Genomic DNA, 25,342 nt, shown 5'->3' on the forward strand with positions numbered 1-25,342 from the left:
ACAAGGACTTTCAACAAGCACGTTGGGGGAAGGGAAGGGTAAAGCTGTGGACAGTATAATGGTTAATGGAGAGCAAGGCAGCAGGTTACGTGACAGCACGGTAGCACAGTGGTTAGCACAATTGCTTCACAGCTCCAGGGTCCCAGGTTCGATTCCCGGCTCGGGTCACTGTCTGTGCGGAGTCTGCACGTTCTCCCCGTGTCTGCGTGGGTTTCCTCCGGGTGCTCCAGTTTCCTCCCACAGTCCAAAGATGTGCAGGTTAGATGGATTGGCCATGCTAAATTGCCCTTAGTGTCCAAATTGCCCTTAGCGTTGGGCGGGGTTACTGGGTTATGGGCATAGGGTGGGGGTGTAGGCTTGGGTATGGTGCTCTTTCCAAGAGCCGTAGCAGACTCAATGGGCCGAATGGCCTCCTTCTGCACTGTAAATTCTATGATAGTGACAGGTTATTATGTAGAGATATGGGTTCAAAGACAAGGAAAATTAGGAGAAAGGGTAAGAGGAAAAATAATTTGCGAAACGTTACTGATCAAGGTGTTAGGATTCATAACAAAGACATAAAAAGCAGCATAAGTGTACTTTACCGGAATGCTCGTAGTATACGGAATAAGGTGAATGAGTTGATGGCGCAAATCATCGTGAATGACTATGATTTAGTGGCCATTACTGAAACATGGTTAAAAGATGGTCACGACTGGGAGTTAAATATCCAAGACTATACGAAAGGATAGAATGGATGGTAAGGGCGGTGGTGTAGCTTTGTTATTTAAGGATGGCATCCGGGCAATAGTAAGGGATGATATTGGTGCTATGGAGGACAAGGTTGAATCAATTTGGGTGGAAATCAGGAATAGTAAGGCGAAAAGGTCACTGATAGGAGTAGTCTATAGGCCACCAAATAGTAACAGGATGGTAGGGTAGGCAATAAGCAAAGAAATAACGGATGCATGTAGAAATGGTACAGCGGCTATCATGGGAGATTTTAATCTGCATGTCGATTGGTTTAACCAGGTTGGTAAAGGCAGCCTTGAGGAGGAGTTTATAGAATGTGTCCGGGATAATTTCCTGGAACAGTATGTAATGGAACCTACAAGGGAACAAGCGATCTTAGATCTGGTCCTGTGTAATGAGGCAGGATTGATTAATGATCTCATAGTTCAGGATCCTCTTGGAAGGAGCGACCACAATATGGTGGAATTTAAAATACAGTTGGAGGATGACAAGGTAAAATCAAACACTAGTGTTTTGTGCTTAAACAAAGGCGATTACAATGGGATGAGAGAAGAACTAGCTAAGGTAGACTGGGAGCAAAGACTTCATGGTGAAGCAGTTGAGGAACAGTGGAGAACCTTCCGAGCGATCTTTCACAGTGTTCAGGAAAGGTTCATACCGACAAAAAAGAAAGACGGTAGAAAGGGGAAAAATCGACCGTGGATATCTAAGGAGGTGAGGGAGAGTATCAAATTGAAGGAAAAAACATACAAAGTGGCAAAAATTAGTGGGAGACTAGAGGACTGGGATGTCTTTAGGGGACAACAGAAAGCTACTAAAAAAGCTATAAAGAAGAGTAAGGTAGACGATGAAAGTAAACTTGCTCAGAACATAAAAGCAGATAGTAAAAGCTTCTACAAATATATAAGACAAAAAAGAGTGGCTAAGGTAAATATTGGTCCTTTGGAAGATGAGAAGGGAGATTTAATAATAGGAGACGGGGAAATGGCTGAGGAGCTGAACAGGTTTTTTGGGTCAGTCTTCACAGTGGAAGACACAAATAACATGCCAGTGACTGATGGAAATAAAGATATGATAGGTGAGGACCTTGAGATGATTGTAATCACTAAGGAGGCAGTATTGGGCAAGCTAATGGGGTTAAAGGTGGACAAGTCTCCTGGCCCTGATGGGATGCATCCCAGAGTGTTAAAAGAGATGGCTAGGGAAATTGTAAACGTACTAGTGATAATTTATCAAAATTCACTAGACTCTGGGGTGGTCCCAGAGGATTGGAAAGTAGCAAACGTGACACCACTGTTTAAAAAAGGAGGTCGGCAGAAAGCGGGTAATTATAGGCCGGTAAGCTTAACTTCGGTTGTAGGGAAAATGCTGGAATCTATCATTAAGGAGGAAATAGCGGGGCACCTGGAGGGAAATTGTCCCATTGGGCAGACGCAGCATGGGTTCATAAAGGGTAGGTCGTGTCTGACTAATTTGGTCGAATTTTTTGAGGACGTTACCAGTGCTGTAGATAACGGGGAGCCAATGGATGTGGTATATCTGGATTTTGACAAGGTGCCACACAAAAGGTTGCTGCATAAACTAAAGATGCATGGCATTGAGGGTAAAGTGGTAGCATGGGTAGAGGATTGGTTAACTAACAGAAAGCAGAGAGTGGGGATAAATGGGTGTTTCTCTGGTTGGCAACCTGTAATAGTGGGGTCCCTCAAGGATCAGTGTTGGGCCCGCAGTTGTTCACAATTTACATAGATGATTTGGAGTTGGGGACCAAGTGCAATGTGGCAAAGTTTGCAGACGACACTAAGATGAGTGGTAAAGCAAAAAGTGCAGAGGATACCGGAAGTCTGCAGAAGGATTTGGATAGGTTAGGTGAATGGGCTAGGGTCTGGCAGATGGAATTCAATGTTGCCAAGTGTGAGGCTATCCATTTTGGGAGGAATAACAGCAGAATGGATTATTATTTAAATGGTAAGATGTTAAAACATGCTTCTGTGCAGAGGGACCTGGGTGTGCTGGTGCACGAGTCACAAAAAGTTGGTGTGCAGGTGCAACAGGTGATTAAGAAGACTAATCGAGTTTTGTCTTTCATTGCAGCCCCATTAATCGTGAAGCAGTTGAGGCTCCTTCTTTAAACATTTTTAAGAAAAAGATAGATACCTTTCTAAAGAATGAAGGGATTCGGGGATATGGTGTACGGGCCGGAGAGTGGAGCTGAGTCCACAAAGATCAGCCATGATCTCATTGAATGGCGGAGCAGGCTCGAGGGGCCAGATGGCCTACTCTTGTTCCTAGTTCTTATGTTCTTATATTTAAATGTATGAAAATTGGGATCCTGGCTTTCAGTGCCGGTATTTCTGTTATGTCATCGGCAGGCGGAAGGGACAGCTTATCAGGGATTTCCCACTAGCATAAAAGCCATTTTGGGACTCTCGGGGGATTTTCCACCCCCATTCTCACCCTCCAAAAAACGGAACATCCCTCCCCATGGTATAAATAGTACAGCTTTTAGCGAAAGAAGTGGCCTGGAATTCGCAACGAGATTATCAGCATTCATCGTTATAACAGAGGAAATCTGACAGCACCTCTGGAGTATGCCCACATTTGCAATTAAATGTGAAAATCCAGAGGTTGCTGCCAGACATACCCTACTCCTTCGCAACACAAACTGCTGCAATAGACTCAACGTTAAAATTAATGTAACGGCATTCAGTCTGATTGGTTGAGGAGCTTTTCTGTTCCTTTACTTGCTCCTAAATGCCACAGATCCCCTGTAGAGGGTGTTGTGCATGATTAGATCATAGATCATAGAATTTACAGTGCAGAAGTTGGAACAGGAAAATTCATTGAGAAGGCCACAAAAGTCTGTGGGCAGTTATTGAGGAGATGAAGGGTGAGTGACATTCTTTCTCTGCTAACAACAACATCCAGGCCAATTTATGTATATTTCTGATTTTTTAAAATCTGAGAAAGAGTTTAATGCATTTAAAATTGTGTGATTGGATAATGCTGCTGCACATTGGAATATCAATTCACATTGGGGAGGGTTGGTGGGATGCAATTTGGGCCTTTGAATCCCCGACCCTGTGTGGAATGTGTTGAATGTCCTCCTGGGATAGAGAAAAAGAAAACGAGAGAGGTTATTCCCAATTGAGCTTTTTCAGGATGAGAGTGGAACATTGTCATAGGCTGGAAACAGACTGGTCACTTTCTTCAGTGAGTCTTCATTACATCTCTGTTTTCACCATCGGTGTGTTTCTAGCCAGTTCATTTTCTTATTACCTCAATGGTCCTTTCACTACTTGGATCATTGATTGAAATTTTATTCCAGAATGGCAGAGTTCCTGTAGAGTATCTAGAGAATTGAGGTGATTATTTTATACTTCCATTGTGCTCATTTAAACCTACCTACTAGTTTGAAAAGTGTTGGTGGTGTTATTATTCACTACTATCTATGTAAAGTTTGTTCCTTACCTGGTTTCTCCACCACCTCCACTCCGAGCCAGATGGAATAGTTCTGCATGTTTTGTTCTTTATCTGAAGCATAATATGGAGATTATGAAGTAGTGTTCAGCTTTGTCTTGTGACTTCTGTAAGCGATTCAACCCTGAAACTTGGATGATCATGGACAGATAATATCAGGCCTGTTGGGTCCTTATATTGCAACCACTAATATTTTACCAAACTGCATACCCTTCGCTTAGAAGCAACACTGCTCCATTCAACCACAACAAAACATTTCATATGGTAAAGTACCAGACTAAATCAGTTAGATCTTGGTCTTTTATTACTCAGTATGATAGGGATCTGGAATTTGCAGTAAAGCATTGCATGTAGGACCTAAGCCAGGGGACCGAAAATTGCACTACAATCAAGTTTAACAGATCTTGAATTCTCCTTTTCTGCCACAAGAGGAAGCTCTAACACAATATAAAACTGTCTCTCATAATTTTACATTTGGGTTTATGCTTGTTTGGATGATACTAAATTCTGGTCATGTCTTACTATATCATGCAAAAATTTGTATTTTATTTGCAGCCCCATTAATCGCATAAGCAAAATCTTAGGCTTGTTAGATATTAACTCTGGTGCCAAAATTTCTCAATCTCTGTTACAGTCATAGCAGTTGCAGATAGCCACTAAGACTATTCTGCTGTAAACCAATTGTGTGATAACTATTGACTGAATTTCAAAACAATTTGACCATTACAGCCCATATATTATTTAATTACATGTGGGCGTAACTGAATGTCAGGTCAATTGTTGAATGTCATTTGAATTTCTTTGTTCCCTGTCACAGGTCCCACAAATAATATGTATATATGTATATATGAGTGTGTATCTATGCATATATTTCATTTAGATATATTGAGCAATGCAGCCACAAATTGCAATCAAATTTTTCTGTAACCAGTGCAATCAGGCATCTTTACGTAACTTTTTTTTGAATTGCATTAAATACATTCCATGGGGGTGGCACGGTGGTGCAGTGGTTAGCACTGCTGCCTCACAGCACTGAGGATCTGGGTTCGATACCGACCCCCGGGTCACTGTCTGTGTGGAGTTTGCACATTCTCCCTGTACCTGCGTGGGTCTCACTTCCACAACCGAAAGATGTGCAGGGTAGGTGGATTGGCCAACCTAAATTGTCCCTTAATTGGAAAAAAAATGAAGTGGGTACTTTAAATTTATTTTTAAAAATACGTTCCTTGATACATTTTTGACTGGTATATTGGTGCAGCTTTATTAATACAGCGGAAAGTGAGCCTATCACAAAACAGCATTTAAAAACAGACTGCCTACTTCACCTATGAGTAACCTGATTTTAAATAGCTGAAAATGATCTTAAAAAAGTAAACACGGAAGCATTTACTCATTTCATTAGTGTACAATAGTTGATTTCTTATGAAATTAAATACTTTTTAATATTTAAAAGCTTTTGTCCTTGCACCTAAAGCAAAAAAAATCTAAATTTCACAATTAGCAGAAACTAGTCTTACTGATTAATTCAATCTGGGGTTGAGAGCAGTAATCAGTATTGCGGGCAGTGCAACTTGAGGCACAATATGCTTGAAATTCCTCAATCTTTTACCCCGGTTTGGCCAATCTATGGTGAAATGCGCTGATTAAAACCAGCACAACTTACTGGAAACACCAAGCAATTTGTTCCCAGATTATCAATTGCATACAAAGTGGAAATTCTACCCCATTTTATGTCTGTGTTTTACATATATGCATTATAACATCGAAGGGTAATTAACTCATGCAGTTTGTATTTTCTGGATCTTTACAGAGGACCTTACTTGCAATCCGGTGGGTGATTTCCGATGTGACAATCATCGGTGTATCCCACTTCGCTGGAAGTGTGATGGAGAAAATGACTGCGGAGATGAATCTGATGAACGTGACTGCAGTATGTAATAACATCTGACATGCCGATTGATAAGAATAGACAGCACAGAATTAGGGCATTTGGCTTAAAAAGCCAATGTGGTATTTATGCTCCACCCAACCTCCTCCCATCCTTCCTGATCTAACTCGATTAGGATAATCCTCTACTGTCTTCCCCTTCATATGCTTATCTAACATCCCCTACTATTCACATCAACTACCCCTATTGTAGCAAGTTCCACATTCTGACCACTCTCTTGGCAGAGAGCTTTCTTCTGAGTTCCACTTGATTTCTTGGTGATTATAGTGATGGACTCCAGTTTTGCTCTTCCCCACTGGGTGGGAGTTTCCTCCTTCTCCGCGGTGTGTTCCTCAGCGGCAGAGGGCAGCTCACCAGCGATCTACAGCAGGATCTTCTGGCCCCACCATTGCCAATGGACTTTCCCGTTGGATGGACCCACAGAACCATAGACTTCCTACAGTGTGGAAGGAGGCCATTCAGCCCATCGAATCTTCACTGACCCTCTGAAAGTGCACCCCACCCAGCCCCGCTCCCCCATCCTATCCCGTAACCCCAAAGCCCCACCTAACCACCATATCCCGGGACACTAAGGGCAATTTAGCATGGCCAATTCACCTAACCTGCACATATTTGGACTGTGGGAGGAAACCGGAGCACCCAGAGGAAACCCACGCAGAACACGGGAAAATGTGAAAACTCCACACAGTCACCAAAGGCTGAAAATTGAACCCAGGTACCTGGCGCAGTGAGGCAGTAGTGCTAACCACTGTGCCACCGTGCCGCCCCACCGTGCTGACTTGAAACCCGCCACAAGGATGTGCCATGGTCAAGACTGTAAGATCCCGCCAGCGTGAATGGCCAGAAAATCCCACCCACTTTTTCTAGTCTCTCAAAACTTTCATAATTTTAAAGACCTATTATCTCCTTTACTAGGGATTCCACTGTTGTTCTACTTTCTCTGGATACAGTATCAATTGATTTCATTCAATCCTTCCATGATTCCTAATGTTCTTCTGGTCTGTTTATTTACCAGCCTCTGGAAGGGTGTAATACTTTGAAGTATATCAGTAGTTTTGCTGTAAATGCTTTCTGCTTCTGTGGCATGTACTGTACTTGCACATTGACCAACATGGCCAACTTCCCTGACCTGTTGGACTGGGGTGAGCACAGTAAGAAGTCTTACAACTCCAGGTTAAAGTCCAAACCTTTTGAACTCTAACCTGGTGTTGTAAGACTTCTTACTGTCTTAAATGACATAAGAGGAATTATTTGGTTAATGTGTGTGTGGTAAACCACTGTATTGCACTGTGTTGTTACATGCCTGGGCCTGTCCCGGCTGGCTCCGCCTGTGGCTCCTCCCCTCGGGCTCATGTATAAAGGTGGCTAGTCTCCGCCTCCGACCCAGTTTGGGACCAGAGGCCAGGAGGCTTTCTGTTTACTGTACTAAAGCCTCAGTTACATTCATCACTCGTCGTGTGTTTATTGATGGCATATCAATTTAATACACTAAACTTCGAAGATGAACTCATCACTCAAGCCTGATTGCCTGCAGCTGGACCCACAGGCAGCCGACAACACAGAAACATTCGAGCACAGGCTAAGCTGCTTCGAAGCGTACCTCGGATCCTTCACCGAAGACTTCACAGACCTCCAGAAGAAGCAGATCTTCCACGCACGGGTGAGCCCACAAGTCTTTCTTCTCATCAGGGACGCCCCCTCGTATGCGGAGGCAATAAGGCTGCTGAAGGGACAATATATGAAGTCCGTTAACGAGGTGTATGCTAGGCACCTCCTTGCCATGAGACGACAACGCCCTGGGGAATCACTCGCAGAATTCCTGCTTTGCGTGTACTCTGCTGGAACTGTGATTGCCGGGCGATATGGGCTACCCAGCACGCGGAGCTGCTGAACAGGGACGCTTATGTCGCAGGCATGAAATCAAACTATATCCGCCAGCGATTACTAGAAGGGGGTACACTCGGCCTCCCAGAGACAGTGCAACTCTCCAACTCGCTGGAGGTGGCCTCCCAGAACATGGAGGCCTACACCTCTGACCGCATGGCACCTCGTGCACCTTGTGGGAGCAGCCATCATCCGATCCGGGTGCGACACAAGCCTGTGCCGCGCAGCGGCACGCCAACGCCGGAGGCCCGAGGAGCTACTTTTGCGGCCAGAGTAATCACCCCAGACAACGCTGCCCTGCACGGAACGCAACTTGCAACGGGTGTGGGAGGAAGGGCCACTTTGCAAAAGCCTGCCAGACCCGATCTCCTCCTAAGACTTCTAGGCCCAGCAGCGCTGCCTGCGGCCTGTCAGGGCCGCCCCCAGCTACAGCGCCAGCCGCCATGTGCGACCCGTGGGCACCGCCATCTTTGCCGCCATCTTCATTTTCAGCCGCCAGTGCGACCCATGGGGGCAGCCATCTTGGACTCCATCGCCGCTGCCATACGCCACAGGCGGAGCCAGCCGGGACAAGCCCAGGCATGTAACAACACAATACAATGCAATACAGTGGTTTACCACACATGGGGACCGCCATCTTGGGACCACTCTGCAGCCCGGCTCACCCGATCGTACGCTGGCCGCTGCTACCTCCGACCGGCCTACCAACCGCCTTCCAAAGCTCGCCTCCATCACGCGCGACCAGTCCTGGCCCGCCACCTCACGAAGTCTACAATGACCGTCCGGATCAACAGGCACGAGATGGCCTGTCTTTGCGACTCCGGAGGGCACAGACAGATTCATACACCCAGATACGGTAAGGCGCTGCTCCCTCCCAATCTTACCCGTGACCCAGAAACTCTCCCTGGCTTCCGGATCTCATGCAGTAGAAATCCAGGGGGGTACTGTGTCGCGACCGTTACTGTACAAGGCGTAGAGCACGCTAACTTCAAACTCTACGTCCTTCCCCATCTCTACGCTGCCCTATTACTGGGGCTCGACTTCCAGTGCCACCTCCAAAGCCTTACTTTAAAGTTCGGTGGACCCCTGTCCCCCCTCTCACCGCCTGTAGCCTCGCGACCCTTAAGGCCGCCCCACCCTCGCTCTTCGCAAATCTCACCCCGGACTGTAAACCTGTCGCTACTAGGAGCAGACGATCCAGTGTCCGGGCCTTTATCAGGTAGGAGGTCCAGCGACTCCTGCGAGACGGGATCGTTGAGGCGAGTATCAGCCCCTGGAGAGCCCAAGTGGTGGTTGTCAAGATTGGGGAGAAGCACCGGATGGTCATCGATTACAGTCAGACCATCAACCAGTACACGCAGCTCGGTGCATATCCCCTCCCTCGCATATCTGACATGGTCAACCAGATTGCGCAGTATCTAGTCTTCTCCACAATTGCATTGAAGTCCGCGTACCACCAGCTCCCTATCCGCCCGGAGGACCGCCAATACACTGCCTTCGAGGCAGATGGCCGCCTCTACCACTTCCTCAGCGTCCCCTTCGGCGTCACCAATGGGGTCTCGGTCTTACAAAGAGAAATTGACCGAATCGTTGACCATACTGACTGCGGGCCACGTTCCCGTACTTAGACAATGTCACCATCTGCGGCCATGACCAGCAGGACTAAGACGATAACCTCTGGCACTTCCTCCACACTGCTAAACTCCTGAACCTCACCTATAATAAAGAAAATGTGTTTTCCGCACAACCCGCCTAGCCACCCTCGTCTACGTCGTGGAACACGGAGTCCTAGGGCCCAACCCCGACCACATGTGCCCCCTCCTGAAACTCCCCCTCCCCCACTGCCCCAAGGCACTGAAGAGATGCTTGGGGTTCTTCTCGTACTATGCCCAGTGGATCCCCAATTATGCGGACAAGGCCAGTGCACTTATCAAATCCACCGTTTTTCCCCTGACGGCTGAGGCCCACCTGGCCTTCAACCGCATCAAGGCAGATATTGCCAAAGCCGTGATGCACGCTGTGGACGAGTCCATTCCATTCCAGATGGAGAGCGATGTGTCGGACTTTGCTCTGGCCACTACCTCAACCAGGCGGGCAGGCATGTGGCATTCTTCTCCTGTACCCTCCATGCCTCCGAAATTCGACACTCCTCCGTCGAAAAGGAAGCCCAAGCCATCATAGAAGCTGTGAGACATTGGAGGCATTACCTGGCCGGCAGGCGATTCACTCTCCTCACTGACCAATAGTCAGTTGCCTTCATGTTCAATAACACACAGCGGGGCAAAATCAAGAATGACAAGATTCTGAGGTGGAGGATCGAGCTCTCCACCTACAACTACGATATCTTGTATCGACCTGGGAAGCTCAATGAGCCCCCAGATATCCTATCCCGTGGTACATGTGCTAGCGCACAAATAGACCGACTCAGGGCCCTCCACAATGACCTCTGTCACCCGGGGGTCACCCTTTTTTTCACTTCATCAAGGCTCGCAACCTGCCTTACTCCATTGAGGAGGTCAGCACCGTGACCAGGGACTGCCAAGTCTGCGCGGAGTGCAAGCCGCACTTCTATCAGCCAGACAGAGCGCACCTGGTGAAGGCCTCTCACCCCTTTGAGCGCCTCAGCATCGATTTCAAAGGGCCCCTCCCCTCCACGGATCGTAACATGTACTTCCTCAACATTGCTGACGAGTACTCAAGATTCCCCTTTGTCATCCCATGCTCTGACATGACCTCTGCCACCGTCATCAAGGCCCTGCACAGTATGTTCACTTTGTTCAGGTTCCCCACCTACCTCCATAGTGATCGGGGATCCTCCTTCATGAGCGACGAGTTGCGTCAATTCCTGCTCAGAAAGGGCACCGCCTCCAGCAGGACGACCAGTTACAACCCCCGGGGAAACGGACAGGTGGAGAGGGAGAACGTGACGGTCTGGAAGGCCGTCATCCTGGCCCTACAATCTAGAAACCTCCCAGTCTCCTGCTGGCAGGAGGTCCTCTCCATGCACTCCACTCCATCCGGTCGCTCCTGTGTTCAGCCACCAACGAGACTCCTCACGAGCGGATGTTTGCTTTCCCCAGGAAGTCCATCTCCGGGGTCTCGCTCCCATCCTGGCTGGCATTCCCAGGGCCCGTCCTCCTCCAGAAGCATGCGAGGAGCCATAGATCAGACCCCCTCTTCAAGAAGATCTTGCTCCTCCATGCAAATCCACAATATTCCTACGTGGCACATCAGGACGGGCGACAGGGCACAGTCTCCCTTCGGGATTTGGCAACTGCAGGTTCCCCAGCGACCACCACCCCCGACCCTACACAGTCTTACCCCACCTCTGACCACCTATCTCATGAACTGGCACCCGCAGGCCCACCGGCGACCATCACCACCACCTCCGCCCATACACCGCCCCCCCCCCCCTCCACCGACTCAACAACTGGGTGAAGAAGAGAACAACACGCTCCCGGATGCGCAAGTCTTGACACCGGTGCCCACACCACAGTCGGGACTGAGGCGATCACAGCGGAAGGTCAAGACTTGACCTTTAAGACCACTTGACCCCCGCCAGACTCTTTTTTTAAACAGGAGGTGAATGTGGTAAACCACTGTATTGCATTGTATTGTGTTGTTACATTCCTGGGCTTGTCCCGGCTGGCTCCGCCTGTGGCTCCTCCCCTCGGGCTCATGTATAAAGGTGACTAGTCTCCGCCTCCACCCCAGTTTGGGACCAGAAGCCAAGAGGCTTTCTGTTTAGTGTATTAAAGCCTCAGTTACGTTCATCACTCGTCGTGTGTTTATTGATGGTATATCAGTGTGCCTTCACTAATCAGGTTGATTGAGCTTTGTTTTATTTCAGACCCTCGCGAGTGCACTGAAAGTGAATTCCGCTGTGACAATCTCCATTGTATTCCTGGACGCTGGGTGTGTGACCATGACAATGACTGTCAAGATAACTCAGACGAACGAGACTGTGGTATGATTAGAATTAGTGAATGTAGAAGAAAGAAGTATGTGCTCTTGTATCGCAAGATCAGAAAGCTTATTTAATAGCGCCACTGTTCTAGCGATTGCTAATGTCTCAAAGCTTTGAGTAAACTAACAATGAGCACACGCGGAGGAGACAAATAAGTTTATTTAATTCATTAAAATGTATACAAACATGACAAGCAGAAGATTTTCTAATTTTCTTGCAGAGGACTTAAAAATAGTCATATTTTATGCTATTGCAATTTCTGAACTAGCAATAAATGGCTTAATAAATGTGTTATTGTTTGCTAACAGTATTCGGCCACTATTACATCTAAAATGAAGGAAATCAGTAGAACATTGGGAAGAAGAATTCCCACCATCCAGTTACTTTGAAATCACATGACTAGGATCCTGCTTCTGAGGACACAATTCTAATAGTTTCTTTTACATACTGCTTCCATCATTGAAATCGTTCTTATGCCAATAAATCAGACTGTTCATCTTACAGTATGTCCTTTGTGCTTGATAGTCAGGGTCTAATGCTCTTCCTCCCAACATGTGAGGGGTCTTAAAGTAGGGACTTCATTCTAGATGTGACCAGAGTTTTGAATTAGGTAAGTTTTAGTCTTCAGTTGTCCCCTTCATTCATTTCTACGCATGACTTGTTATTACAACAGCACCACAATCTTGGTCATGGAGATTCAGTTTCATGAGGTATGACCCCCCTGGTCCTATTCCCTTCCAATTGTCTCAGGCATGTAACCCTTTGTGCAAAAGAACTGCTTGGAATTGTGAGTGCACAATTGTAGCACACAGTTTCATCGTAAAAATTCTCTTAAACATTTATTCCGTTCTCCATTACATTGAGACCTGCTGGCATCCCATCTCTCTCATCAAGCTTGAAGATCATTCTGAATACCCTCCCCGAGACCATTAATAGAGATAGTGAAGAGCACAGGCCCTAACATTGATCCCTGCAGGCCTCCACTAGTTAGCAGTCTTACCAAATCCCTACGACCACTTTTTCTTTATTAATCTAATCTAATCTTCATTGTTGACGGGTGGATTTTAATTCTTAGTTGTGGGAGAATCATTAAAGTAGAGTGGGTCCACTTCTCGATGCTGATGGCCACACTTGTTGTTGCTAATTGTAACAGCACGAGAAGTTTTCAATAGGTGCTGGTTAGAGCTTCATTAACAAATGCAAATTCAGGTTGCTTGATAGATATAGGTCCCCAATGGCATTGGAGTGCCAACCACATGAAGCTATCCAGGTCCGTCAGGATAGGTTTTTTAAACTTCCTTGGCAAAGTCAAGGGTAGCAGACGTTTTCCTCCAGCTCACAAACAGAAAGATATCTCTGCTGCCCCAGTGTCTTTGGGATATCCCATAGTGTTCTTCATCCAGTGAGGTGCTTTGATTTTTGTTGTTATGAACTCTTATTTTTTTTACAGAGTTGCTGACATGCATGCCTGGTTATTTTGAGTGTTCTAGTGGTCACTGCATCACAGAAAGGTTGAGGTGTGATGGGAATGCTGACTGTGCAGATTACTCAGATGAAAGCACCTGCCGTAAGTCTTTTTAAATGCACGCTTATGTAAAATACCAGATATGAAAAGAGAGCTGATGAACAATGAAATAATAGCAACAAAGCTGAAAATACACAGCAGCTTTATTAACAACTGAATGAGATGAGATTCTTCATCTGAACCTCTGTTGAAAGATTCTCTGAAGAGCTATCAAAAACAGATGATAGGGGAGAACTATTTGAGCCCAAAAATATTGATCTAGTTTCATAAGAAGCAATAGATGGGGTCAATGATTTTTGTACAATTTTAAATAAAAGAAAGAAGTATATTAATGGTTATATATTATGCAAACACCATGAGATCGGATTGGGGCGGCACAGTAGCACAGTGGTTAGCACAGTTGCTTCACAACTCCAGGGTCTTGGGTTCGATTCCCACTGCCTGGAGTCTGCATGTTCTCCCCGTATCTGCGTGGGTTTCCTCCGGGTGTTCCGGTTTCCTCCCACAGTCCAAAGATGTGCAGGTTAGGTGGATTGGCCATGCTAAATTGCCCTTAGTGTCCAAAAAAGGTTAGGTGGGGTTACTGGGTTATGGGGATAGGGTGGTTGTGTGGGCTTAAGTGTGGTGCCTTTCGAAGCACCGATGGGCCGAATGGCCTCCTTCTGCACTGTAAATTCTATGATTCTTTGTGAAAAGGCCTTTAAAAGACAGATGGAGAGTTAACAGTCTCTAGTTAATATATTAAAGTCTATTGTTCACTATATTATTGCAGGCATAAGTCTATTTAGTCAGTTTTTAATGACTGTTAAATATTACACAAGTATAGGTAATAATCCAAAGGTTAACCTGAAAGGCAAGTGTGCAGTGAAAATCCAGAGGAAGAGCTGGGGATAAAGTGAAAGTTTGAAATTGTTGAGGCCTATGTTCAGACCACCTGTTAAGAATGTATGTGAACTGATGTTAGGTTAGGACAGGACAAGGATTCTCTTCCAAATTGAATAATTAAATATCTAGGCTCAAACATGAAGGGCAGTTTTCCCAAGACTGCCTGGCACTTGTATCGCAGTAGCAGTGGGAGGGAAAGAGAGAAAATTGGTAGAAAAAGGAAGGGTGAATAAAACCAATATATATATAAAATAATACTAGTAATTATAAATTACAGGTATCTTGGGCAGGTTTCTCTGCCCCTCCGCACCAGATTTCTGGTGCAGCACGCTGGCGGGATTCTCCGTTTCGCCGACTGGTCAATGGGGTTTTCCACTGTGGGGCAGCCCCACGCCGTCGGAAAACTCCCGGGCTTCCAGCAAAATGAAGAATCCCAACAGCGGAGAATTCAGCCACTTGTATCCCACCACCAATGACTATGGGATGCCTTGCATTCTTTGTATATAGGTATTTATTTTAACTTTTCATGAATAGAAATGCATCTTCCTAATTGTTCATTTCTGCCCTCCACCTATGAAGCAACTCGTTACCCCAATGGAACGTACTGCCCACCATTCCTGTTTGAGTGCAAGAATCATGTCTGTGTCCAACCATATTGGAAGTGCGATGGAGACAATGATTGCGGAGATGGATCTGATGAAGAGCTCCACCACTGCCGTAAGCCATTTCAGCGAGCTTCTAAATGCTTAATAAACGTGAAGTTATCTTTCATTACAAGTGGTAACCTATTTTGGTAAAACAAACACTTCAAAACACCCAACTTCCTTTGGCTGGCATTGTCACACCTGAATTATCTATAATTCTTAACAGTTGACCAGGTGGTGTAGGATGATGCTGTCCTTACAACTCTGTGACCTTTCAGATGAATCGGAGAAAAATCTCCTTTTCTAACTGTGAGGCTCTGGTGCTGCAGTAAATTGTTGAGGCATAATGTGGTAAGCTTCCCTCTGTATCTCAAGATAGTTGGTAGTGGAGAAAGGTCCTGTCCTGTCCTGGGCTTATCTTTGCATTCAAGAAGAACTGTGGAGTAATGTGTAGTTTCAGCAAATAAAGGAGAGTCTGGTTATCTCACCAAAGGCTAAGCTAGTTATTTGTTCAAGTCTGCACCGCCTTCAACCAAGGACCAAAGTCCTTGGATTCTCCCAAAATGGGACTATGTCCCCACGCTGGCATAAAAATGTTGGTGCTTCACTCCCGAGTTTCCAATAAAAAAGATTAGTCGATTCACTCACCCGCAGGGGGCTAGCAGGGACTCGGAGTGATTCACGCAGCTTTGGCTGCAGACACGGGCCCCCGCACTTCTGGTCTGGTATCCGAGCATGTGCACGGCGGCGGCCTCCAGCGGCTGCGCCGAGCGCCATGGCGGACCTGGACCGAGGAGGCAGCTCCAAAATGTAGGCCCCCCCCCCCAATCGGCCGTGCGCCCGAAGATCCGTCCAGCCCGGTCTGTCCATCGGCCACCCATATGGCCCCCCCTGCCCATGCCCGATCCCCACGCCCCCCATCAGGGCGGCCGCGGACTGAGTCCACAGCCGCCACGCGAGGTTCCCAAGTGGCGATAGGTGGTTAGAACCACGCCGTCGGGAACTCGGCTGGCCGGGAGCAGAGGATCACTGGGTGGGCCTCTGTCAATGGCCCCCCAGCCGCGTGGAGTAGTCCGCGAAGACGCCGATTCTTGGGTCCCGGAGATTCGCTGGACCAGCGCCGGGCCCAATTTCGGTGTGAAAGTTGATTCTCCGTCCCCCACGCCAAAAACGATTTTGGTGCGGGGCTGCAGAGAATCCAGCCCAGGGTCTGTACCAGAGAAACAACCAGGATGGGAGAAGGCAACAGTTTCACTGGTTTATTGATTAAGATATGTTAGAGAAGCAGGATTTATACTGACTTCTGCAATCTTCCTGTACAGTACTCTTAATTGTCTTCAGCTGACTGATTAATGGAAGTGCTGTATGAAAAAGCATAATCCTTCACAAAACTAAGTTGCGAGGGCCATTGACTGGGATTTCCTCTGTTTATTTTCCCAACTTCCTTGGAAAGCCAATGTTTTGCTACTTTCCCTTTCAAACATATTTATTTTGCCTGTAAAAATGATCCAAGCATCAGATTTTAAAAAATACCTATTGCAGAATCACTGAATCGTAGAAAATTCCATCATGGAAGGTGGCCATTCTCTCCATCGGGCCAGTGCTGGCTCCGTGCCAATACTGGCTCCTTGAAAGAGTGGTCCGACACCCCTACTTTTTGTTAGTAGCCCTGTACCCATGCAGAGTAACATAAACACTGAAGAGTATCAATGAACAATCTCAGGAACCCTAACACTTATTCAACTGTCCAAAATTTCAAATCATTGTTCTTTTCCAGTGGACATCCCGTGTGACTCGCCTTTCCGTTTCCGATGTGACAATAATCGATGTGTATACATACATGAGTTATGCAATCGTCTAAATGACTGTGGAGATAGAAGTGATGAAAAGGAAGAACACTGTAAGTTTGTGTTCATCGTTGTTCACCGATGATCTACAAAAAAAAACATTTCACATATGCACAAAACAGTGGCAATTAATGGAAATTTTCTTTCACAATCAGGTAAACCACCTACGCCTCACCCTTGCACAACCGAGGAATACAAATGTGGGAACGGAGACTGCATCCCTGTCCAACATGTGTGTGATAATTATGCTCACTGTGCTGACCAATCCGATGAATTGGGATGCAGTAAGTATGCAGATGTGTTGCTTCTTAAGCCATATGTCGTGATCCAAATGTTCTGGTCCCAGATCGGCGGAAATGGGAGGTAAATTGGGAGTTGCGGGTAATGACCCCGTGGATGCCCCTGACACACACACACATGCGCTGAAATTTCCTGGGAGGTTTAAACTTCTGAGGACTGAATTCCACCCTCCGCAAATGTCTTCGACACTGAGCTCAGTGTCAGAGATTTGGACCAGACACACGGGACCTATCTGGGATACTTACCCTGGAAATGTTATAATGGTTAATACCTGATCTAACTCGGTGATTAGACAACATAACTGAACTGAGGACCACAAATGATCCCCCCAATCAACCCTGCCCCTGACCCGATCCTACTAACCTCTCAACCTGACCCGACTACAACCACCTGACCGTGACTCCAATCCAACCTGAGTACCGTCTCCCACCCAACTACCCCCTCAACCCCCTTCCAACCAAGTAACCCCTGACCCGACTATCCCCAACCCAACTTGCATGAATACAACAGCTACAAAATGGGGGTGTATCCTCTCTTCACCCATCTTCTCCTGCACTCCTCAGTCTTCCGTGGAGATGACTGTACCGACCCATCGTTGTTGTAGATGGAAACAGTGGGCCCAGCTGAAAATGGGCAGTATCGTTAAGTCGGAGAAAACATCGTGGGCAGTAGCAGTGTGCCCAGCATTGCCAACAGCAGGAAGTTCTGGGCTATTAGGTGTAATACACAACAACAAAAAAGTGGGGAGGTTATGATATTAAAATACACAGCAGTTATTTATATGCTGCCAATCTTGTACAACTGAAAAGTTTGATAACGCTACACATAACAGTAATTTGTACATGATGCATTCAATCATCAATAGCAGATAATTAATTGGATACAAGGTAATAACTGAGTCAATAGATTGATTTTATAATCAGCAATCACCAGTAGGTTGCATTAATATCTGGGGCGGAATTCTCCGCAATCGGCGCGATGTCCGCCGACCGGTGCCAAAAACGGCGCGAATCAGTCCGGCATCGCGCCGCCCCAAAGGTGCGGAATCCTCCGCATCTTGAGGGGCCGAGCCCTCACCTTGAGGGGCTAGGCCCGCGCCGGATTGATTTCCACCCCGCCAGCTGGCGGGAAAGGCCTTTGGTGCCCCGCCAGCTGCCGCGAAACTGACTTTGCCAGGCGGCGCATGCGCGGGAGCGTCAGCGGCCGCTCACGGCATCCCCACGCATGTGCAGTGGAGGGGGTCTCTTCTGCCTCCGCCATGGTGGAGACCATGGCGAAGGCGAAAGGAAAAGAGTGCCCCCATGGCACAGGCCCGCCTGCGGATCGGTGGGCCCCGATCGCGGGCCAGGCCACCGTGGGGGCACCCCCCGGGGCCAGATCGCCCCGCGCCCCCCCCAGGACCCCGGAGCCCACCCGTGCCGCCTTGTCCCGCCGGTAAGAGAGGTGGTTTAATCCACGCCGGCGGCACAGGCATTCCAGCAGCGGGACTTCGGCCCATCCGGGCCGGAGAATTGCTGGGGGGGGGGCCCGCCAACCGGCGCGGCGCGATTCCCGCCCCCGCTGAATATCTGGTGCCGGAGAATTCGGCAACCGGCAGGGGCGGGATTCATGCCAGCCCCCGGCGATTCTCCGACCCGGCGGGGTGTCGGAGAATCCCGCCCCTGATGTCAGAACCACATGAGCAACTTTACACTTATGTGGCTCAGTGCTGGGCCTGAGGCCAGTGCGCAGCCACTTTCTAAAAGTCTAGAAAAATGTATAAACTCGTCTAGAATCTGTTTGATATTTTAAGTGTGGGAATTTCCACATGTGCTCTTAAAAACATTTTAAAAGCAGCTGAATAGCAAAGGTATGCATTTGCACATGTGCAGACACAACCTCTTCCCTGGCTGAGTTCAGTGCGAGGATCCAGCAAATATAAACTGCAATATAGAATCATAGAATTTACAGTGCTGAAGGACGCTATTCGGCCCATCGAGTCTGCACCGGCCCTTGGAAAGAGCACCCTACCCAACCCCACATAACTTCAGCCTTGGAGCAGTAGCTGTGGTCTTGGCTACAATGACAGTGCTGTAATAAACTGTAGGACCTTGTTGGTCCATCTGTATGTTAACTTTATTTCACAGTAATAGTGATACTCACTACACTCTCAGTCAAGTGAGTTGGGTAAAATGAAAGTCTCCCATTGCGCTCAGTTTGCAATGGGAGTTTGGATTTTTGAGTTTTGGATTTGTTTGTTGTCACGTGGACCGAGTTACAGTGAAAATCTGAATTGCGGATAGCGATGACGATCGTCAGAGGATATAGCAGGATTTAGATCATTTGGAGACTTGGGTGGAGAGATGGCAGATGGAGTTTAATCCGGACAAATGTGAGGTAATGCATTTTGGAAGGTCTAATGCAGGTAGGGAATATACAGTGAATGGTAGAACCCGCAAGAGTATTGACAGTCAGAGAGATCTAGGAGTACAGGTCCACAGGTCACTGAAAGGGGCAACACAGGTGGAGAAGGTAGTCAAGAAGGCATACGGCATGCTTGCCTTCATTGGCCGGGCCATTGAGTATAAGAATTGGCAAGTCATGTTACAGCTGTATAGAACCTTAGTTAGGCCACACTTGGAGTATAGTGTTCAATTCTGGTCGCCACACTACCGGAAGGATGTGGAGGCTTTAGAGCGGGTGCAGAAGAGATTTGCCTGGTATGGAGGGCATTAGCTATGAGGAGCGGTTGAATAAACTCGGTTTGTTCTCACTGGAACGACGGAGGTTGAGGGGCGACCTGATAGAGGTCTACAAAATTATGAGGGGCTTAGACAGAGTGGATAGTCAGAGGCTTTTCCCCAGGGTAGAGGGGTTAATTACTAGGGGGCATAGGTTTAAGGTGCGAGGGGCAAGGTTTAGAGGAGATGTACGAGGCAAGTTTTTTTACACAGAGGGTAGTGGGTGCCTGGAACTCGCTGCCGGAGGAGGTGGTGGAAGCAGGGACGATAGTGACGTTTAAGGGGCATCTTGACAAATACATGAATAGGATGGGAATAGAGGGATACGGACCCAGGAAGTGTAGAAGATTGTAGTTTAGTCGGGCAGCATGGTCGGCTTGGGCGTGGAGGGCCGAAGGGCCTGTTCCTGTGCTGTACTTTTCTTTGTTCTTTGTTCTTTAAAAGTATTTTTCATTAGTACATGAAAAGAAAATACGTAACATGGCAACACAAGGTACAAGAGGTTCAATGCAGCATAGAGAAACTACTTGAGGATCGAGAAATTAGTCATCTCACCAAATCATCTTGCTTATTCTTTCACATGCACATTTTGCCACAGATTGATGTGTTGAAGTAAGTTAGAATGAGGGATAGCTGCATTATAACACTATTAAATAAAAGTATCTTATTCTTTTTTTAGACCGTGGTACAGAACGATCTTGCGCAGAAAACCTCTGTGAACACAATTGTACAAATCTGAACAATGGAGGTTTCATCTGCTTTTGTAGGCCTGGGTACAAAGTAAGGGAGGACGATGTGAATGCCTGCGATGGTAAATCCCTAATCTGTGTGTTGTGTACTTTATCAGTTTATTGGCAGATTTCAGAAATGAGCTTACTGGCTGATACAAAGACCTGCCAGAAAAGCTGAGCCTTAACAGCTAAAACAAACTGTTCCTCTCTTCACATTGTGATTTTCTTGCGAAATATTGTTAATCATTTGTAAAGTCTCAGGCAATCAACTACTCGGAAGCGATAACTGCAGAAAAGTTTTGCTTTATTCTCCTAAATATCCACCCTTCTCCTACTCCTACTCCTACTCCTCCTCCTCCCCGAAGGATCTCCCATGCCCGGCCCACACCTGGGCCGGGGTATTTATATCCCAGCAGTCCTAGGAAAAGGGGGTAGCCCCACCTCCTCATCTGAGTAAACCGTATTCAGGTGAGGCCACAGGGACTCTCATGTTGCAGATCCCCGGGCCTCCTGTCAGGAATCAATGCTGGCAGCAAGTGGTCAGAAAGCACCAATCAATGTTTGTTTGAGTACATATGTGAAGTCCTGTCTTTCCCAGTTTGAGAGGCAACAGCAACATGAACTTGCATTTATGTTGCTGCAATAAAACAGAAACAAAATTTGCTTGAGCATTAGAGCTGAGCTGAAGATTGATATATTCCAAGGGGTAGCTAAAAGCATGATTAGAGTGATTGATTTTGGAGTCTTATAGGAGTAGAAGGAAAATCAGTTAGGTGGAGAGCTTTAGGGAGGAAATTCCAGAACATAAGGGCAAGGCGGTTGTAGGTATGGCAGGCAGCGATTGAGCAATAAAAGTTGGGGGTGTACAATTAAAGGACCAAAAATGGAGGAATGCAGAGTTTTCACATGGTAGTATAGCTGGAGCTGGATACATATATTGGGAGAGGTAGGCCATGAAAGAACTTTTGAAAAAAAGAGTTAGGATACTGCATTTAAGATGCTGGAGGAGCAGGGACCAATATAACATAGTGGTTTTGAGTGACTGGGGCATGATTTGGGATAACAAGTTACATTGGCACCACACAAGTTCCAGACAATGACCATCTCCAACGAGAGAGTCTAACCATCTCCCCTTGATGTTCAATGGCATTGTCAAAGCTGAATATCCCACTATCAACATCTTGGGGATTATCATTTACCAGAAATTTAACTGGACCAGCCATATGAATACTGTGGCTACAAGAACAGAAATGAGACTGGGAATTCTGTGGCGAGTAACTCATCTTCTGACTGCACAAAGGCTGTCCACTACGAGGCACAAGTCAGGAGTGTGAAGAAATACTCTGCACTTGCCTGGATGAGTGCAACTCCAACAGCGCTCAAGAAGCTTGACACCATTCAGAACAAAGCAGCCTGCTTGATTGGAACCCTATCCTGCACCTTAAACATTAATCCCCTCCAGCACTGACACACAGAGGCAGCAATATGTAACATCAACACGATGCACTGCAGCAACTCTCCAAGCCTCCTGCAACAGCACCTTCCACACCTGTGACCTGTACCACTGAGAAGGACAAGGGCAGTAGATTAATGGGAATGCCATCACCAGCAGGTTCTCCATCCAACCTTATGGAACTATATCGCCATTCTTTCACTGTCACTGGGTCAAAACCCTGGAACTCCCTTCCTGACAGCACTGTGGGTGTGCTACACCACATGGACTGCAGTGGTTCAATAAGCAGCTCACCACTATCTTCTAGACAGCAATTAGAGATGGATAACAAATTCTGGCCTAGCCAGCGATATTCAGGAAGAATAAATAAAAGATACGACATCTGAGTTTTTGATGATGTGCTATTAGCTGGTACTGGTGATGGAGAGGATATGGAGTTGCAAGCTTAGTTCAGGGTCAGATAGTCCAATAAGATTACAAACAACCTGCTTCAGCCTGAGACAATAGGCAAGCAAGGATATCGATAACAAGAAAATGGAGTTTGTGTGAAGTTCCTCCCGATAAGGTAATTGAAGTTCAAACAGAACTGGCTGCCAGACAAGCAGGTTTATGATGAAGGCAGGAGAGCGAACTGAGTGTTGGTAACAAGAAACCTTTGTTGTTAGCATGCATGATATTACAGTAGTACCATGTGGCACAACTTCCAAGTTGGAATTTCACGGAAATAGCTAATGAAAGTCTTTAAGATTGAAAGAGCTTCCTGTAGATGGTTAGTAAATATGCAACAGGTGGTGGGTAACATTTTGTAACATATGGTCTTGTGCCATCTGATAAAGTTGGTTAATTGGTTGTGACCCTAAGATCTCCAAAATCTGTTATGAGTCTTGCATTCTGTCTGATAGCCACTTTCTGTCAGATCTGGTACACTGCTGCATTATGGGAAAAGTGGACTGAAAGGCCAAACAAGACAACCACCTCACATTCACCTCATACATCAGCAGATCTACTTCACCATGTATTCTAACAAGGGTTTGGGGGACTCTAGAACTCCAGTTTCCCACCAACTATTTTATACCTCATATTGTGTTTACCTCCAATTGTTTGTGATCCGTCTCTTTTCCTTTCCTTCTCTTTCCCACCTCCACCCCAAAGCCCCCCCCCCCCCCCCCCCCCCCCACCGCCTCCCACCACTAAGCCCTGACGGTCCCACACAACTTTCCAAAGGAATCAGAAATGTAAAAGCAAAAAACCCCTCCCAAGATATCTGAGCTCCTCCAGTTTTGCACAAACACCATTTTCTTTATATCACCTTTAGCAGAAATACTGTCAGCTTTTTAGGCCCTAAACTCTACACTTCCCTCTGCAAATCTCTCCACCTCCTCACGTCGCTGTCTTCAAGACACACCTTAAAACCTAACTCATTGTCGAAATTTTAGATAACCCTTCCAAAATGTCCTTCAGTGTTTTGGTTTAAAATTTTGTTAATCACTCCTGTTGGATATTTTGCTAAGTTATAGGTGAGATATATATCCTCAAGTTGTTCTGGTGAACATTCAAATTTCAAATATTGGGCAAAAGTTTGAATATGCAACCACTGGCAAAGTACTGCTGTGATGTTAGAACTGTCTTGGAGAACTAAAGTTGTTTTTATTGGAAGGAGTTCATCAAGACTAGACTTGAGCCAGTTTTTAAAATGCGAGAAGGCCCAAAAATGTTGTCTACCTTTATCCTTTTAAGGTTTGATATCCACTGTTTGCTTCAAATTTGAGTCTGCTTTTAAACAATTTCTTACTGTAATTTTTATTCTTAATATTCAGATGTCAATGAGTGTGAGACCTTTGGCAGCTGTCCCCACATTTGCAAAAATAGCAAGGGAAGCTACGAGTGTTTCTGTGCGGACGGATTTCGACCTGTTGTGGAGGAACATGGCACGCAGTGCGTGGCAACTGGTAACTATATTCTTTTCTATTCTCGCAGACTGCAAAATCAACAGAAGAACAATGAAATTGTCATAATATTTTTGTATTTGTGCAGTAGATACAAAGTACAGACCCACAGATGTTTAAGGCCAAAAGAATTACAAGCATGTAGCGCACAAAGACTCCGTGAGACGAATAGAGTGAACTCGATGAGGCTTTATTAAGCGTGTCTGTTCCCCCGCAGCTCGATAGTAGAATGGCCTGCGGGGGAGGACTCCGGCTTCTTATACTCCGCCTTCAGGGCGGAGCTAGAGGTCAACGGCCAACCAGGACCCGGGATCTGTCAGCCAATGACATTAGGGCTTCCAGTCCCACATGACCCCTAATACATACTACCACATTCACCCCTTGTCAAAAATGAACCCGGCGGGGTGATGCTTCGTATGGTGGTAAGGGTTTACAGGGCTGGTCCTGGGAGGAAAAAAAAACATTCACATGGCAATACAGTATTGTACAATTTTGTCCTGTTTCAACTATTTACAGAAGATATCGGGAGAAAAGCAAAATGTTCTTGTGAAAAGTCCATATATTGATTTAGATCGACGCCACGAGTCGGTCGGGCGGTCTGGTCGTCCGTGTCGATCGCCTCGGCCCCGGTGGTGGTGGTGGTGGTGGTGCTTGTACCGGTGTTGTCGTACGGAGCCTCACGGTTTCCGCTTGGGCTTTATTCTTGGTCGGGCCTGAGGGGAGGGGAACCGATCCTCCTGGGAAGGGGGCGGTTGCGGGGTGCGGCGGTGGCAGGAAGGGGGGGGGGGGGTTGGGTGAATGGTGTCGGGGGGGGGGGGGTGTGTGTGTTGCCGGCGGGCGCCAGATCCCGCAGGGAGACCGTGTCCTGTCGGCCGTCGGGGTACTCCACGTAAGCGTACTGCGGGTTCGCGTGGAGGAGGTGAACCCTTTCGACCAACGGGTCCGCCTTATGTGCCCGCACATGCTTTCGGAGCAAGATGGGTCCTGGGGCCGCCAGCCAGGTCGGCAGCAACGTTCCAGAGGAGGACCTCCTAGGGAAGACAAGGAGACGCTCATGAGGCGTTTGATTAGTGCTCGTACATAATAGCGGCCGGATGGAGTGGAGAGCGTCCGGGAGGACCTCCTGCCACCATGAAACTGTGAGGTCCCTGGACCGTAGGGCCAGTAGGACGGTCTTCCAGACCGTGCCGTTCTCCCTCTCTACTTGCCCGTTCCCCCGGGGGTCGTCCTGCTCGAGGCTATGCCCTTGCTGAGCAGGAACTGGCGCAGCTCGTCACTCA

At 47.0% G+C, this 25,342-nt stretch overlaps 1 protein-coding gene across 2 annotated transcripts in view; it reads left to right on the plus strand.

Annotated features, from left to right (window-relative positions):
• Positions 1 to 25,342, plus strand: part of LOC140389325 (low-density lipoprotein receptor-related protein 2-like) — a 534,533-nt gene that overhangs the window by 442,173 nt on the left and 67,018 nt on the right. For both annotated transcript variants that reach the window (XM_072473491.1, XM_072473499.1), the window contains 8 exons: positions 6,023 to 6,142; positions 11,895 to 12,011; positions 13,462 to 13,578; positions 15,001 to 15,138; positions 16,843 to 16,965; positions 17,068 to 17,196; positions 20,612 to 20,743; positions 23,934 to 24,065. In XM_072473491.1, the coding sequence (XP_072329592.1) occupies positions 6,023 to 6,142; positions 11,895 to 12,011; positions 13,462 to 13,578; positions 15,001 to 15,138; positions 16,843 to 16,965; positions 17,068 to 17,196; positions 20,612 to 20,743; positions 23,934 to 24,065 (1,008 nt within the window). The remainder of the gene's footprint in view (positions 1 to 6,022; positions 6,143 to 11,894; positions 12,012 to 13,461; positions 13,579 to 15,000; positions 15,139 to 16,842; positions 16,966 to 17,067; positions 17,197 to 20,611; positions 20,744 to 23,933; positions 24,066 to 25,342) is intronic.

Source organism: Scyliorhinus torazame, chromosome 2 (assembly GCF_047496885.1).
Source record: "Scyliorhinus torazame isolate Kashiwa2021f chromosome 2, sScyTor2.1, whole genome shotgun sequence".
Lineage (NCBI taxonomy): Eukaryota > Metazoa > Chordata > Chondrichthyes > Carcharhiniformes > Scyliorhinidae > Scyliorhinus > Scyliorhinus torazame.